General features: G+C 43.0%; 1 protein-coding gene across 1 annotated transcript in view; it reads right to left on the bottom strand.

Moving 5' to 3' along the window:
• Nucleotides 1–12,967, bottom strand: part of LOC311343997 (uncharacterized protein) — a gene marked incomplete at both ends in the record, with an annotated part of 68,924 nt that overhangs the window by 27,217 nt on the left and 28,740 nt on the right. The window contains 9 exons of the mRNA XM_084468943.1: nt 3,550–3,719; nt 3,902–4,043; nt 4,620–4,847; nt 5,274–5,493; nt 9,074–9,158; nt 9,311–9,550; nt 10,131–11,196; nt 11,319–11,568; nt 12,023–12,172. Of these exons, the coding sequence (XP_084325069.1) occupies nt 3,550–3,719; nt 3,902–4,043; nt 4,620–4,847; nt 5,274–5,493; nt 9,074–9,158; nt 9,311–9,550; nt 10,131–11,196; nt 11,319–11,568; nt 12,023–12,172 (2,551 nt within the window). The remainder of the gene's footprint in view (nt 1–3,549; nt 3,720–3,901; nt 4,044–4,619; nt 4,848–5,273; nt 5,494–9,073; nt 9,159–9,310; nt 9,551–10,130; nt 11,197–11,318; nt 11,569–12,022; nt 12,173–12,967) is intronic.

The raw sequence follows: 12,967 nt of genomic DNA on the forward strand, positions 1-12,967 counted from the left end.
TTTAGAGGCTTGCTGTGATGTCACTATGAGGACTTCTGGCATTTTTATGTGTCATTATCATCATCACCCTTGCTGGGTCTTGAACCCACATCCCCTCGCACCACAAACCAGCGCTTAACTCAGTGAGCTAATTATCTGGAAGTGAGACATGGTGTGTGTCTTCTCAAATAGACTCAAGGAGTCAGTGTCCGGACAGCTGTTGTAAAGGCAAATTTAAAAAATGGTCAAAATTTCAGAAATTCAGTCATCTAAACAAAAATCTGATAATACATAAATTGCATCTTGACAGCATGGAAATGTTGGTGATTTGTTTTTAATGATAAGTGTTTTGCTTCATAAGAGAAAATATGATGTTTAAAAATTCCACTCTCACATTGGCTGCAGTTGTTCCCATGAGAGCAGAATTCAAAATGTTCTCAAAAATTCAGTTTTTGAGATAAAATTCTGATATTTGCCAAACTTCATCAACCATGACTCCAGAATATTCTCAATTTTTTTCAGGAAGATTGAAAATGTATTTATCAACAATTTGATGGTATACGTTTACAGTACTGTTTACAGTCATACGTTTTCATGCACTGTAGGATCAATTTTTGCTTAATCAAAAATCCGAGAGACAAGTTTTGTTGAGGACGGTCTGGAGATGCTCTGTACCAAGTTTGGTGACAATTGAGCAAAAATTGTGGGAGGAGATACATTTTAAAAGTTTTACAGTTATTGAAAAAAACAGAGTGATGGACTTCATAATTTGTAATGAGTTTAAGTGGACTAAAGTTTCAGCAGTATTGAGGCTACATTGTGGTGAAGTTTCAACACTGTAGCATCTACCGTTGGTTTGGTAGGAAGTTTTTAAGTTTTTAAATTTAAACGCTTATTGTGCCCCCCCTAGGAGGGGGGGGCACATGTCCTTGGAGTTGAGTGAATCTGGCATGGGACTGGACCTTTGTGCAAAGTTTGGTGAGTTTTCACCCATGGGAAGTATCACTTCCTTGGAAGAAGAAAGAAGAAGAAGAAGATTATAGCTGCTGCGCAGCAATGGGTCGGGTTCGGGCTAATTTTGGCAAATTCTGAGCAACAAACAGGAGAATAGGAAGACAGGACAGTTGACCTTATAATGTTCAATTTGCACAAGTTGAGGATTGAACCCACAACCTCTGGAACCAAAGACCATTGTCTATCACACTGAGCTAATTGGCTAATTGGAAAGTGGCATTTCAACAGTGGCTTCACAAATTGAGTAAGCCATTCACTGTCGTGCAGTCAAAATTTCAGAAATTCAGTCATCTAAACAAAAATCTGATAATACATAAATTGCATCTTGACAGCATGGAAATGTTGGTGATTTGTTTTTAATGATAAGTGTTTTGCTTCATAAGAGAAAATATGATGTTTAAAAATTCCACTCTCACATTGGCTGCAGTTGTTCCCATGAGAGCAGAATTCAAAATGTTCTCAAAAATTCAGTTTTTGAGATAAAATTCTGATATTTGCCAAACTTCATCAACCATGACTCCAGAATATTCTCAATTTTTTTCAGGAAGATTGAAAATGTATTTATCAACAATTTGATGGTATACGTTTACAGTACTGTTTACAGTCATACGTTTTCATGCACTGTAGGATCAATTTTTGCTTAATCAAAAATCCGAGAAACAAGTTTTGTTGAGGACGGTCTGGAGATGCTCTGTACCAAGTTTGGTGACAATTGAGCAAAAATTGTGGGAGGAGATACATTTTAAAAGTTTTACAGTTATTGAAAAAAACAGAGTGATGGACTTCATAATTTGTAATGAGTTTAAGTGGACTAAAGTTTCAGCAGTATTGAGGCTACATTGTGGTGAAGTTTCAACACTGTAGCATCTACCGTTGGTTTGGTAGGAAGTTTTTAAGTTTTTAAATTTAAACGCTTATTGTGCCCCCCCTAGGAGGGGGGGGCACATGTCCTTGGAGTTGAGTGAATCTGGCATGGGACTGGACCTTTGTGCAAAGTTTGGTGAGTTTTCACCCATGGGAAGTATGACTTCCTTGGAAGAAGAAAGAAGAAGAAGAAGATTATAGCTGCTGCGCAGCAATGGGTCGGGTTCGGGCTAATTTTGGCAAATTCTTAGCAACAAACAGGAGAATAGGAAGACAGGACAGTTGACCTTATAATGTTCAATTTGCACAAGTTGAGGATTGAACCCACAACCTCTGGAACCAAAGACCATTGTCTATCACACTGAGCTAATTGGCTAATTGGCAAGTGGCATTTCAACAGTGGCTTCACAAATTGAGTAAGCCATTCACTGTCGTGCAGTCAAAATTTCAGAAATTCAGTCATCTAAACAAAAATCTGATAATACATAAATTGCATCTTGACAGCATGGAAATGTTGGTGATTTGTTTTTAATGATAAGTGTTTTGCTTCATAAGAGAAAATATGATGTTTAAAAATTCCACTCTCACATTGGCTGCAGTTGTTCCCATGAGAGCAGAATTCAAAATGTTCTCAAAAATTCAGTTTTTGAGATAAAATTCTGATATTTGCCAAACTTCATCAACCATGACTCCAGAATATTCTCAATTTTTTTCAGGAAGATTGAAAATGTATTTATCAAGAATTTGATGGTATACGTTTACAGTACTGTTTACAGTCATACGTTTTCATGCACTGTAGGATCAATTTTTGCTTAATCAAAAATCCAAGAAACAAGTTTTGTTGAGGACGGTCTGGAGATGCTCTGTACCAAGTTTGGTGACAATTGAGCAAAAATTGTGGGAGGAGATACATTTTAAAAGTTTTACAGTTATTGAAAAAAACAGAGTGATGGACTTCATAATTTGTAATGAGTTTAAGTGGACTAAAGTTTCAGCAGTATTGAGGCTACATTGTGGTGAAGTTTCAACACTGTAGCATCTACCGTTGGTTTGGTAGGAATTTTTTAAGTTTTTTAATTTAAACGCTTATTGTGCCCCCCCTAGGAGGGGGGGGCACATGTCCTTGGAGTTGAGTGAATCTGGCATGGGACTGGACCTTTGTGCAAAGTTTGGTGAGTTTTCACCCATGGGAAGTATGACTTCCTTGGAAGAAGAAAGAAGAAGAAGAAGAAGAAAGAATTCCTAGGAATACAATAGGTTCCCGGCAGCTTAGCTGCCCGGACCCTAAAGAAAGAATTCCTAGGAATACAATAGGTTCCCGGCAGCTTAGCTACCCGGACCCTTATAAGCACAGAATACAGTTTTTCTTCAGTTTCAAAAAAAACTGTTAATGAACTGAACATGAACTAGTTCAAAACTGAATTGGTGAACTATGAACGTGAATTTATTCATTTTCTTTTGGATGAACTGAACTTTGAACTAGTTCATGTGAAGTATGAACTTGCACAACACTGATTAAAACACAGGCTTAGGGTAAGTCCTAGTATCTACCCATGTATAATCAGATATCCAGGGTTAGGGGGAAGGGTAGGGGTTAAAGGTTAGGGATCAATCTTAACACATACCCAGGTTGTACCAGATGTCCATGGTCAGGGGTTAGGGTTAGGGTTCGGGGTCAGTTGTACCACATACCCAGGTTGTACCAGATGTCCATCTCCCCGCTGAGCGTGCGGACCTCGATGATGGTCTGGCCCAGGAAGTCGTCCGACTCTCTCTTCAGACGCTGCTTCATGCGGGACTTGATGTCATCGTCCTCATCCCAAACACGCAGCTTCATACGGTCTGACGAGTTGTGACACTCACTACACACACACACACACGCACACACACGCACGCACGCACGCACGCACACACACGCACACACACAAAAAACACAACATTCGCTATGCATCCAAGTACCTGGGTAGGATCTGGCCATTGGCATATGTACATATTTGTATATTTATGTGTATATAAATATGAGCTTATATGTGTGTATATTTACAAGCTGAAGGCTTGGTCCCAGACGGGGTTCAGGTTGGTGTAGACAGTGTTGGTCCTCTTCTTGTTCTTCCCGATCTGCAGGGTGACGTATGGATCACTGGAACCCGTCCTGTCCTTAGCCTGCAGCCCCTGCGCACTCACCACTGCACACACAACACAAGTTACTCCTGTACAACCATGCAGATGAGGCGGGTGGGGCCGGCGGGTAGGGCCGTCGTAGGGTTGGGGGTCTTGAACCTTTGGCTTTAGGCTTATCATTCAGAATGGAAAGTAAGATACTTCCATTGCCTTGTATTTCAGTATCAAGGCAAGGGATGTATTATGAATTGAAGGTGGTCCTGTTAGAGAATATCTTCTCAAGCAAAGGTCCGGGATAGGGTGAGAATATAAGCTTGGGGCTTAAGGTTTAGGGCCCAGGGTCTCATGTTGTGGGGCTTAAGGTCTAGGGTCTAGGGTCTTGTGTTGTGGGGCTAAGGGTCTAGGGTCTAGGGTCTTGTGTTGTGGGGCTTAAGGTCTAGGGTCTAGGGTCTCGTGTTGTGGGGCTTAAGGTCTAGGGTCTAGGGTCTCGTGTTGTGGGGCTTAAGGTCTAGGGTCTAGGGTCTCATGTTGTGGGGCTTAAGGTCTAGGGTCTAGGGTCTCATGTTGTGGGGCTTAAGGTCTAGGGTCTAGGGTCTCATGTTGTGGGGCTAAGGGTCTAGGGTCTAGGGTCGGAGTAGTACCGTTGACAGTGATCTTGGCCGACCACTTGGACGTTCCATCCAAGACGATCTGCTTGGTGGTCTTCATGTTCTGAGAATGGACCAGCTTGGAGATGCCAAACACCTTCCGGATCTCGTCAAAGATCTCGGGTTTGTTCCTCTCGCGGATCTTCATTCGGTCCTTCATGGCGGTGATGATGTGCTCCGTCCGGTCCTCACAGCCACTCTTGGAGCTCTTCTCTGCCGCTCCTGGGAAAGATGAGAACAACGTGAAGAAAGCAGCAGTGGGTTATGGCTTAGTGTTGAGGACTTGTAGAAAATGGACATAACAAAGTTATAGTTAATGGACATAACAAACAAACAAATAGATAATGGGCATAACAGACTAATAGATAATGGACATAACAGGCTACTAAATAATGGGCAAAGCAGAGTACTAGATAATGGACATTGCAGACAAATATAATGGTCATAACAGACAAATATAATGGACATAACAAACTAATATAATGGACATAAAAGGATACTATTTAATGCACATAACAGGATACTATAGAATGGACATAACAGACTAATGTAATGCACATAAGAGGATACTATATAATGGACATAACAGGCTACTATATAATTGACGGCACAGACTAATGTAATGGACATAACAGACTATTGGCTCACTTTGAAGGCAGTCAGCATTCAGCAGTTCCTGGCACTTCTCGTGAACTTTGACCCCACACTCGGCACACCGCATGCCTTGGCGCGCCAAGCCCCAGAGGAGCCCCTCACACTCGTAGCAGTAGGTGGGCGTGGTGGCCGTCCACACCTGGAACTGATGGGGGGTGGTGCAGGAGATGGGGTAGATCAAGGCCTGCAGCGTCTTCCTGTACACATGCATCTTCTGATGGGGGGAGACAGACAGAGAGATTAATAGCAATCAAATACTAACTCCAACTAATTTAAAATAGGGAAACAACTGTATATATTGTATGCATGCCTGCCTGGGTGCGTGTGTGTGTGTGTGTGTGTGTGTGTGTGTGTGTGTGTGTGTGTGTGTGTGTGTGTGTGTGTGTGTGTGTGTGTGTGTGTGCGTGCGTGCGTGCGTGCGTGCGTGCGTGTGTGTGCTTCTAAGTGTCTTACTAGCTGCTCATCCTTGTCAGGAGTGTGAGCGGTGAATCCATCCTTTCGAGACAGGATCATCAACTGGAAGTGACAGATTTGAAATTTATAAATTGACTGACTTTAAATTAAACCAATTGACTGAGTTAAAATATAACTAAGAAACTCTAGTATAAAATAAATTAAGCTGAGTTATGCAGGACTTACAAACAACTAAAAAATCACACAAAAATAACATCAAAAAGAGAAAAGAACATCAAAAAAGATGATAACCATCATGTATTATGATGAATATGATAATCCATGATGGTTCCCCTTTGAGACACACTGCTCTCTTACTTACCATAGCCTGGCAGAGTGACACAATGGTGGAGAGAAAGACAAGTGAAAAGATGGACAGACAGAGAGACAGACAGACAGGTGTGAATAGAATGATAAATTGATTTTAACAAACATTTCTAACATTTAATGCAAGCATTTTGGGATATGCACAATAAGACACCTAACATTACATTACATTTAGGGCATTTAGCAGAGGCTTTTATCCAACCTTCAGCTTTACATGTTGGTGACATTCGCATGTCGAATAATATAAAAGATGGTGAAAGGTTGGGTTGTGATGGGTTAGAGGTCAAAAGGTCAAAACCAAACCCTAAAGCAACTTATTGAGATCAAATTGAGTGGATGCTGTGTTTGCTGGCTACACATACCCCCCCCCCCCCCTCCCCCCACCAGGCAGTTGGAATGACTCTTGCAAGAGAAAGCATGAACAGCAATACTAAATGGCCGGGAGTTGGAGAGAGGTTTATTTTCTAGATGTTGATAGAGGGCGTGGACTAGCTCACACAGTTCTTACATAAAGCGTTGAGTTAGGGTCAGTACTCACCAATTCACTGAACAGCGGGATGGGCCGTCTCTTAGGAAGGACTAGCACACTGTCAATACCAAACACAGACACACACACACGTAGAAAATTTGAAAAGGTAATCAAACATACACAGTGAAGCAAATGTAAATGTGTTGGTAAGATGATAATAAACTTATAGTAATCCTATGTTTACATGGGTACGCTATGACTTACATAAGGCCTACCGGCCAATCAACTGTCTTGAAGACCCCCGTAGTGGTGGTCTTACACACACACACACACACACACACACACACACACACACACACATACACACTGACCTTGGCTTGGCCCGTTGATGTTTGCTGGTGGCGCCAGCTTGATTGCAGCTCTGAAATGAGTCACAGGTCAATTTAAAAACATATACATTTATTGAAATTGCCCAAGTCATAAATCTCAGGTAAGATGGGTACAGGAAGAATGACAAGAGGAGGAAGACAAGGGAAAGAATGAGGGAGGAGTGGAAGGAGAGAGAAGAGAGAAGATATGTGGAGGAAATGGGTTTGAGATGGAAGATACAGGAAGAGATTGGTTGAGCTTCTGAATGTCAAACGAGAAGTTGCAACTTCCACCTCAGAGAGAACGGTCAGTCTGACAATCATAGTACTATCATTCTACCAGTTATGATTATTCCAGATAGTTATTATTCTACCAGAGATAGTTATGATTCTACCAGATAGTTATGATTCTATTACAGTGGCGGCTGCTGGTCTTTCAAAGAGGAGAAGCTCATTTTCGGCCTACATCATATAAATTGTCAATTTATGTATATGTAAATTATTCTCTCTGTTCCTTTTCAAGGAAATGCTCTGTGACCCTGTCTTACCAACTAACTGTCTTTTTTAGTGACTTGACCAGTTTCCTCACAATGGCCAGCAGAGCTAGGCTCCTTAAACAGCCTTGGCCCATTGTGTTATGGGTGTAGGACTTCAGATGCTTTAAACAGGAGAAGCTCCTTTCTACACCTGCAGATGTAGCTCCAATTATTGCCACTAATGAGAACAGTTTGTAAAGCTGAGGCATTGCACTGTCCAACTCCATGTCTTTAAGGAACACCAAGAAATCACACAGCTTTCCCCTGTCACCCTGTAAGTCCTGATCTGAATACAGGACTTGAAGTTCAGACCTCATGCTCCCTGAATCAAAGTGATCGCCAACTACCAAAACGATATTAAACTTCAACAAGGAAATGTGGGAATTATGTTAAACTGAAACAAGGAATTGTGTGTATAAGTGTATGAAATGTATGATGAAAATTTCACCAAGCAAATATCAAGAAATAGGTTGCAGTTCGTCTTTCGACTCCCTTGCAAAATCTGCAATGGGACTGAGGACTAAAGAGCTCTCCGGCGACTAAAGTTCAAAATCTCTGTCACTCAAACGGCAACTCAGTCTTTCGCAGACCCTCCATTCATTCATTAATTTGCAGAAGCCCAGCGTCCAGGCCAGCCCACTCCTCCATTCACCCCCAGAGACATAGGGACATAATGGGACATAATCGCAGCATTATCCAATAACCGTCGACTTTCGACGCACTAAAAAAAGCTGTTCTATGCAGCCCCATTGAAGTGGATGGACGCTGAGCTTCAACAGGCAAATGCACTGTGACGCTACGGGAATGAATGAGAAGGAAATCGAGTCAGTTGACCTGCGATAAGCGGCTGATTCTGAACAAACTCTTTTAGTCAATGAAATGTTAACACAATAGTATATATTTGACCATTTAATTTTGGATACTTTAGGGGAAGCTGAGCTTCCCTTGCAGTCTTAGAGATATCGCCACTGTTCTACCAGATAGTTATGATTCTGCCAGAGAGTTATGATTCTACCAGATAGTTATGATTCTACCAGAGATAGTATTATTCTACCAGAGATAGTTATGATTCTACCAGATAGTTATCATTCTACCAGAGATAGTATTATTCTACCAGAGATAGTTATGATTCTACCAGATAGTTATGATTCTACCAGAGATAGTATTATTCTACCAGAGATAGTTATGATTCTACCAGATAGTTATCATTCTACCAGAGATAGTATTATTCTACCAGAGATAGTTATGATTCTACCAGATAGTTATGATTCTACCAGATAGTTATTATTCTACCAGATAGTTCTGATTCTGCCAGAGTTATGATTATACCAGATAGTTATCATTCTACCAGAGATAGTTATTATTCTACCAGATAGTTATGATTCTACCAGATAGTTATGATTCCGCCAGAGATAGTTATGATTCTATCAGATAGTTATGATTCTACCAGATAGTTATGATTCTACCCAATATATTTATTATTCTACCAGAGATAGTTAAGATAGTTAACATTCCAACAGAGTTGGTCTTCATTCTACCAGAGATATCTCTGAAATTAAAATCGATACCATTTTGGCATGATGCAAACCTTATGAAAAAAAGGATGAAATTGAAGAAAACAGGCCTAGTAATGTTCCTTACATTAGAAAGCTGCACCCTGACTTTGTTGTAGGCCTTGAGCCAGCGCACCCGGGATAGGGAGCAGGGCAGAGAACTGTCTTCAAACCTGGAACAAGAGAGTGGTTCACACAAAAGCGCAGGCATGGAGAGTCCAATCATAAGTCATTATCCAGTCATTATCCATTCATTATCCAGTCAAAATCTTGCCAACCTACAGAATGTACTGAAATGGTAACGGTATCAGAAGGGCCAACTCACCTCCTGCTGATCTGAGGCATGTCACACATAGCCATGGCTGGACCGACCAAAAGGGCAGAGGAGTCCTTCAGGTCTATGTTGGAACCAGCTGCTAAATGCAGTTCTGTCTGAGCCTCCTCTTCTTCTCCTCCTCCCGGTTGCCCTGGCAACGATGGCGGGGTGTGAGCTATGTGTTCAGGACTAACTTGGGCGCTGGCCAGGCTGGAGTTTCCTGATGAGCTGAAACGGCCGTCTCCCGGACTGTGTTCGGGTCAAGAAAGACAGGGTTTATGTTTAGAGGTTTATGGACGTAAGTAGTAGCCGTTTTAACCAAAACGAGTAAAAACAAAGTAGCTGCTATGTATCCCAAGAAGAAAGTTAAGGTTGGCCTGTCTTGGAGAAACAGCATCAACATGTATCCATGAAAGTATCGGGAGATTGACTCTCTGGATCAATAATAATATAATAATAATAACGAAATACAGCAAAAATCTAAAGGGAAAAAGGGAGGGGATAGAAGGTTCCAGTTTTTATACAGTTTTATACCTGGAATTTGGCACTACCTGGAACTATTATACAAATTATATTATTACTGTTTACTTGCTTAGTGCTGTTATGTTTGAAATCTTCCTTTGGAAATATGCAAATTAATTCCTGTTTATTCCCTTTATGCAACAACAACATTGTTTTGTGTTAGGAATAAGGGTGGAGAAAGGAAAATGGGTGGAGGGTGGAGGGTGGAGAAAGGAAATGGCCAAAAGCACAAATGAATGATGAAGGAACAGGGGAAGTGTTATACACTAGGGGTCCTTGACTACAACAGGTAGAGTATTATACTAGCCTTTGCACTGGCTCCTTCTTGAACTCCTCTGTGTCTTGGAAAGGGGTCTCCTCCTTGGTTACTTGAGCAGATGAGACTAAAACGTCTTCAGGAAGTGATGGGACGATACCTTCCTCGAGGGATAAGGAGGGGAATCCTGACAACGCTGAGACCGTTTTGGGTGATTCTGTTGGCTCTTCTGCGTCACTAACATCTGCACTGCCAGTCTCTTCTGAACCAGAAGACATTCCCTCTGTCTCTAGTTGGCCGACCTTGTCTGCCAGTTTAGGACTCTGAGGTTGGCCAGTGACTACTTGAAGCGTTCCTTCAGCTTTCGAAGAATCTGAGGCTCCGAACATAGAACCGAGTTTCATTCCAAACACAGATGAATTGTTTGATGGGTCCTCATTCCCAGAAGGTTTTTCTTCCTGGAAGATTCCAGCGGAGAGGTTTTTAAACCCTGAGAAGAGGCCTCCATCTGACTGTGGTGGCTGTGGAGTCTTTGCAGCAAGAACTGGGGAAGGATTGGTGGAGAAAAGAGAACCCAGGGAGGAAGCACCCTCAGCGGCTCCAGACATGAAGCCAAACTTGGGAGCAGTCAGCCTTGGAATTTCAAACATGCCTTTGGGTTCTGGAGTTAGAGGTACCTCAGCCTTGGGCTCTGGAGCTGGAGGTACATCTGCCTTGGGTTCTGGAGCCAGCTGTGGTCCAGCTTCGGAGTCCTTGGACGGTCCAACAGATTCGCGGCCTGCTTCTTCTTCTACCAGCTCAGTAGCATCACATTCTGCTGTCACCGTTTTGTCAGCTCGTTCTGTGTTTTCGATTAGGCCTTTTTCATGAACCTCAGATTCTTGAGTTATTTCAGGATTTGTCTCTTCAGTTGTACATGCATTCTCAATACCTGTATTTTCTTTGTCTTTGTGGTCATCTTGCCTAATTTCTGTTTCAAGAGGCTGGGATTCACTTGATTTTGTGGCCTCTGGTCCCTTGAACATACCAAACAGGTCACTTGTAAGGGACTCTGTAGGAAGGCCGGTTGAAAGGCCAAACAATGAACTTTTCTGTTCTTGCTTTGGCTGAGCAGGAGCTGATCCAAAGAAGGAACCAGGGGAACCTGAGAAAAAGCCACCAGTACTGGCTGGTTTGCTTGGTGCACTCGGGGTAGAGAACATAGACATAAAGTTAGAAAATGGAGCGGGTTCTGGGGACTTCTGAGGTACTGGATGCCTTGGACCAGCCAATCGTGGACCAGCCATTCTAGGACCTCCAATACCAGGTCCTCCTTCTCTAGGTCCTCCCACTCTAGGTCCGCCCATTCTGGGTCCTCCAAATCTGGGTCCTTGTGAGGCAGGGATTCTAGCCACACCTTGTCCTTGTGGCTGAATCTGTGGTGGACTTCCAGCAGATTCCCTTGAAGGACCTGTTGGAGGAAATGTTGGAGGATCTGCTTTCTCCTGGTCTGGTGTCAAGATGGAGACATCTGAATGTTTGCTTTGGGCAGTGACCACACTACTAGATGATGAGTCATTTGTTTCAGGACTACATGTGTTGGATTCTATTTCAGACAGCGTTTGATCCCTGGTGGCATCCGTTTCTGCATCAACACTTGCTATCAAAGGTTCCTCAGCAGGTTTGCCCAGCTGTTCAACCCCTGCCAGTGGTGAAGCGACATCAATGGTCATAGGTTCATTGGGCTTCTCTTCTTTTCTCTCGGTTGTCTCCGACTCAACAGCAGATTCCACCGCATATGATCCTGATGCTTTGTTGAAATCATCTGGGATTCTCTCAACTTCAACAGTTTCTTTGACTTCCAGAGGCTTTTCCATTTCAGCTATTTCTATGACATCAGGAGTAAGAGCGGATACCACATCAGCTATTTTGGATATATATTTTGTTTCATTTGTTTCTTCTACCTTGGGTTCAACTTTGTCTTCTATATCCCTGACATCTTCAGTTTTCCTCGTGACACACTTGGCCATTTCCTCTGAGGGCCCATGTTGCTCATTTGGCTCTAGTCCAACATGGTCAGTAGACGGAGGGTGAGGCACGTCAATCGTCTCTTCCTGTTTGCCAGTTGAGAGAGCAGTACACTCTACAACGTTCATGCTCATTTCCATAGTTGAGTCTCTATTGTCACAGTCTGTTTGAAGCTTCCCTTCTGTTGTGAGTTTGGGCTCAGGTATAATTTCCACTTCTGGTATTTGATCATCTTTTACATCATCTGAAATTTCTTTCTCACACAATTGCACTTTATTATCATTGACAGATCCAGGTTCTGGTGTAGCTCCTATTGGTCCAGGTGGTGAATCCCCAGGTTCTGGTGTAGCTCCTATTGATCCAGGTGGTGGAGCCTCAGGTTTTGGTGTAACTCCTATTGGTCCAGGTGGTGGAGCCTCAGGTCCTGGTGTAGACCCTGTTGGTCCAAGTGGTGAAGCCCCAGGTTCTGGTGTAGCTCCTATTGATCCAGGTGGTGGAGCCTCAGGTTCTGGTGTAACTCCTATTGGTCCAGGTGGTGGAGCCTCAGGTCCTGGTGTAGACCCTGTTGGTCCAGGTGGTGAAGCCCCAGGTTCTGGTGTAGCTCCTATTGGTCCAGGTGGTAAAGCCCCAGGTTCTGGTGTAACTCCTATTGGTCCAGATGGTGGAGCCTCAGGTCCTGGTGTAACTCCTATTGGTCCAGATGGTGGAGCCTCAGGTTCTGGTGTAGCTCCTATTAGTCCAGGTGGTGAAGCCCCAGGTCCTGGTGTAGCTCCTATTGGTCCAGATGGTGCAGTCCCAGGTTCTGATGTAGCTCCTATTGGTGCCGGTGGTGCAGCCCCAGGTCCTGATATAGACCCTATGGGTCCTGGTGGTGGTCCTCT

The sequence above is a fragment of the Micromesistius poutassou genome (assembly GCF_964030765.1).
Source record: "Micromesistius poutassou genome assembly, chromosome: 5".
NCBI lineage: Eukaryota > Metazoa > Chordata > Actinopteri > Gadiformes > Gadidae > Micromesistius > Micromesistius poutassou.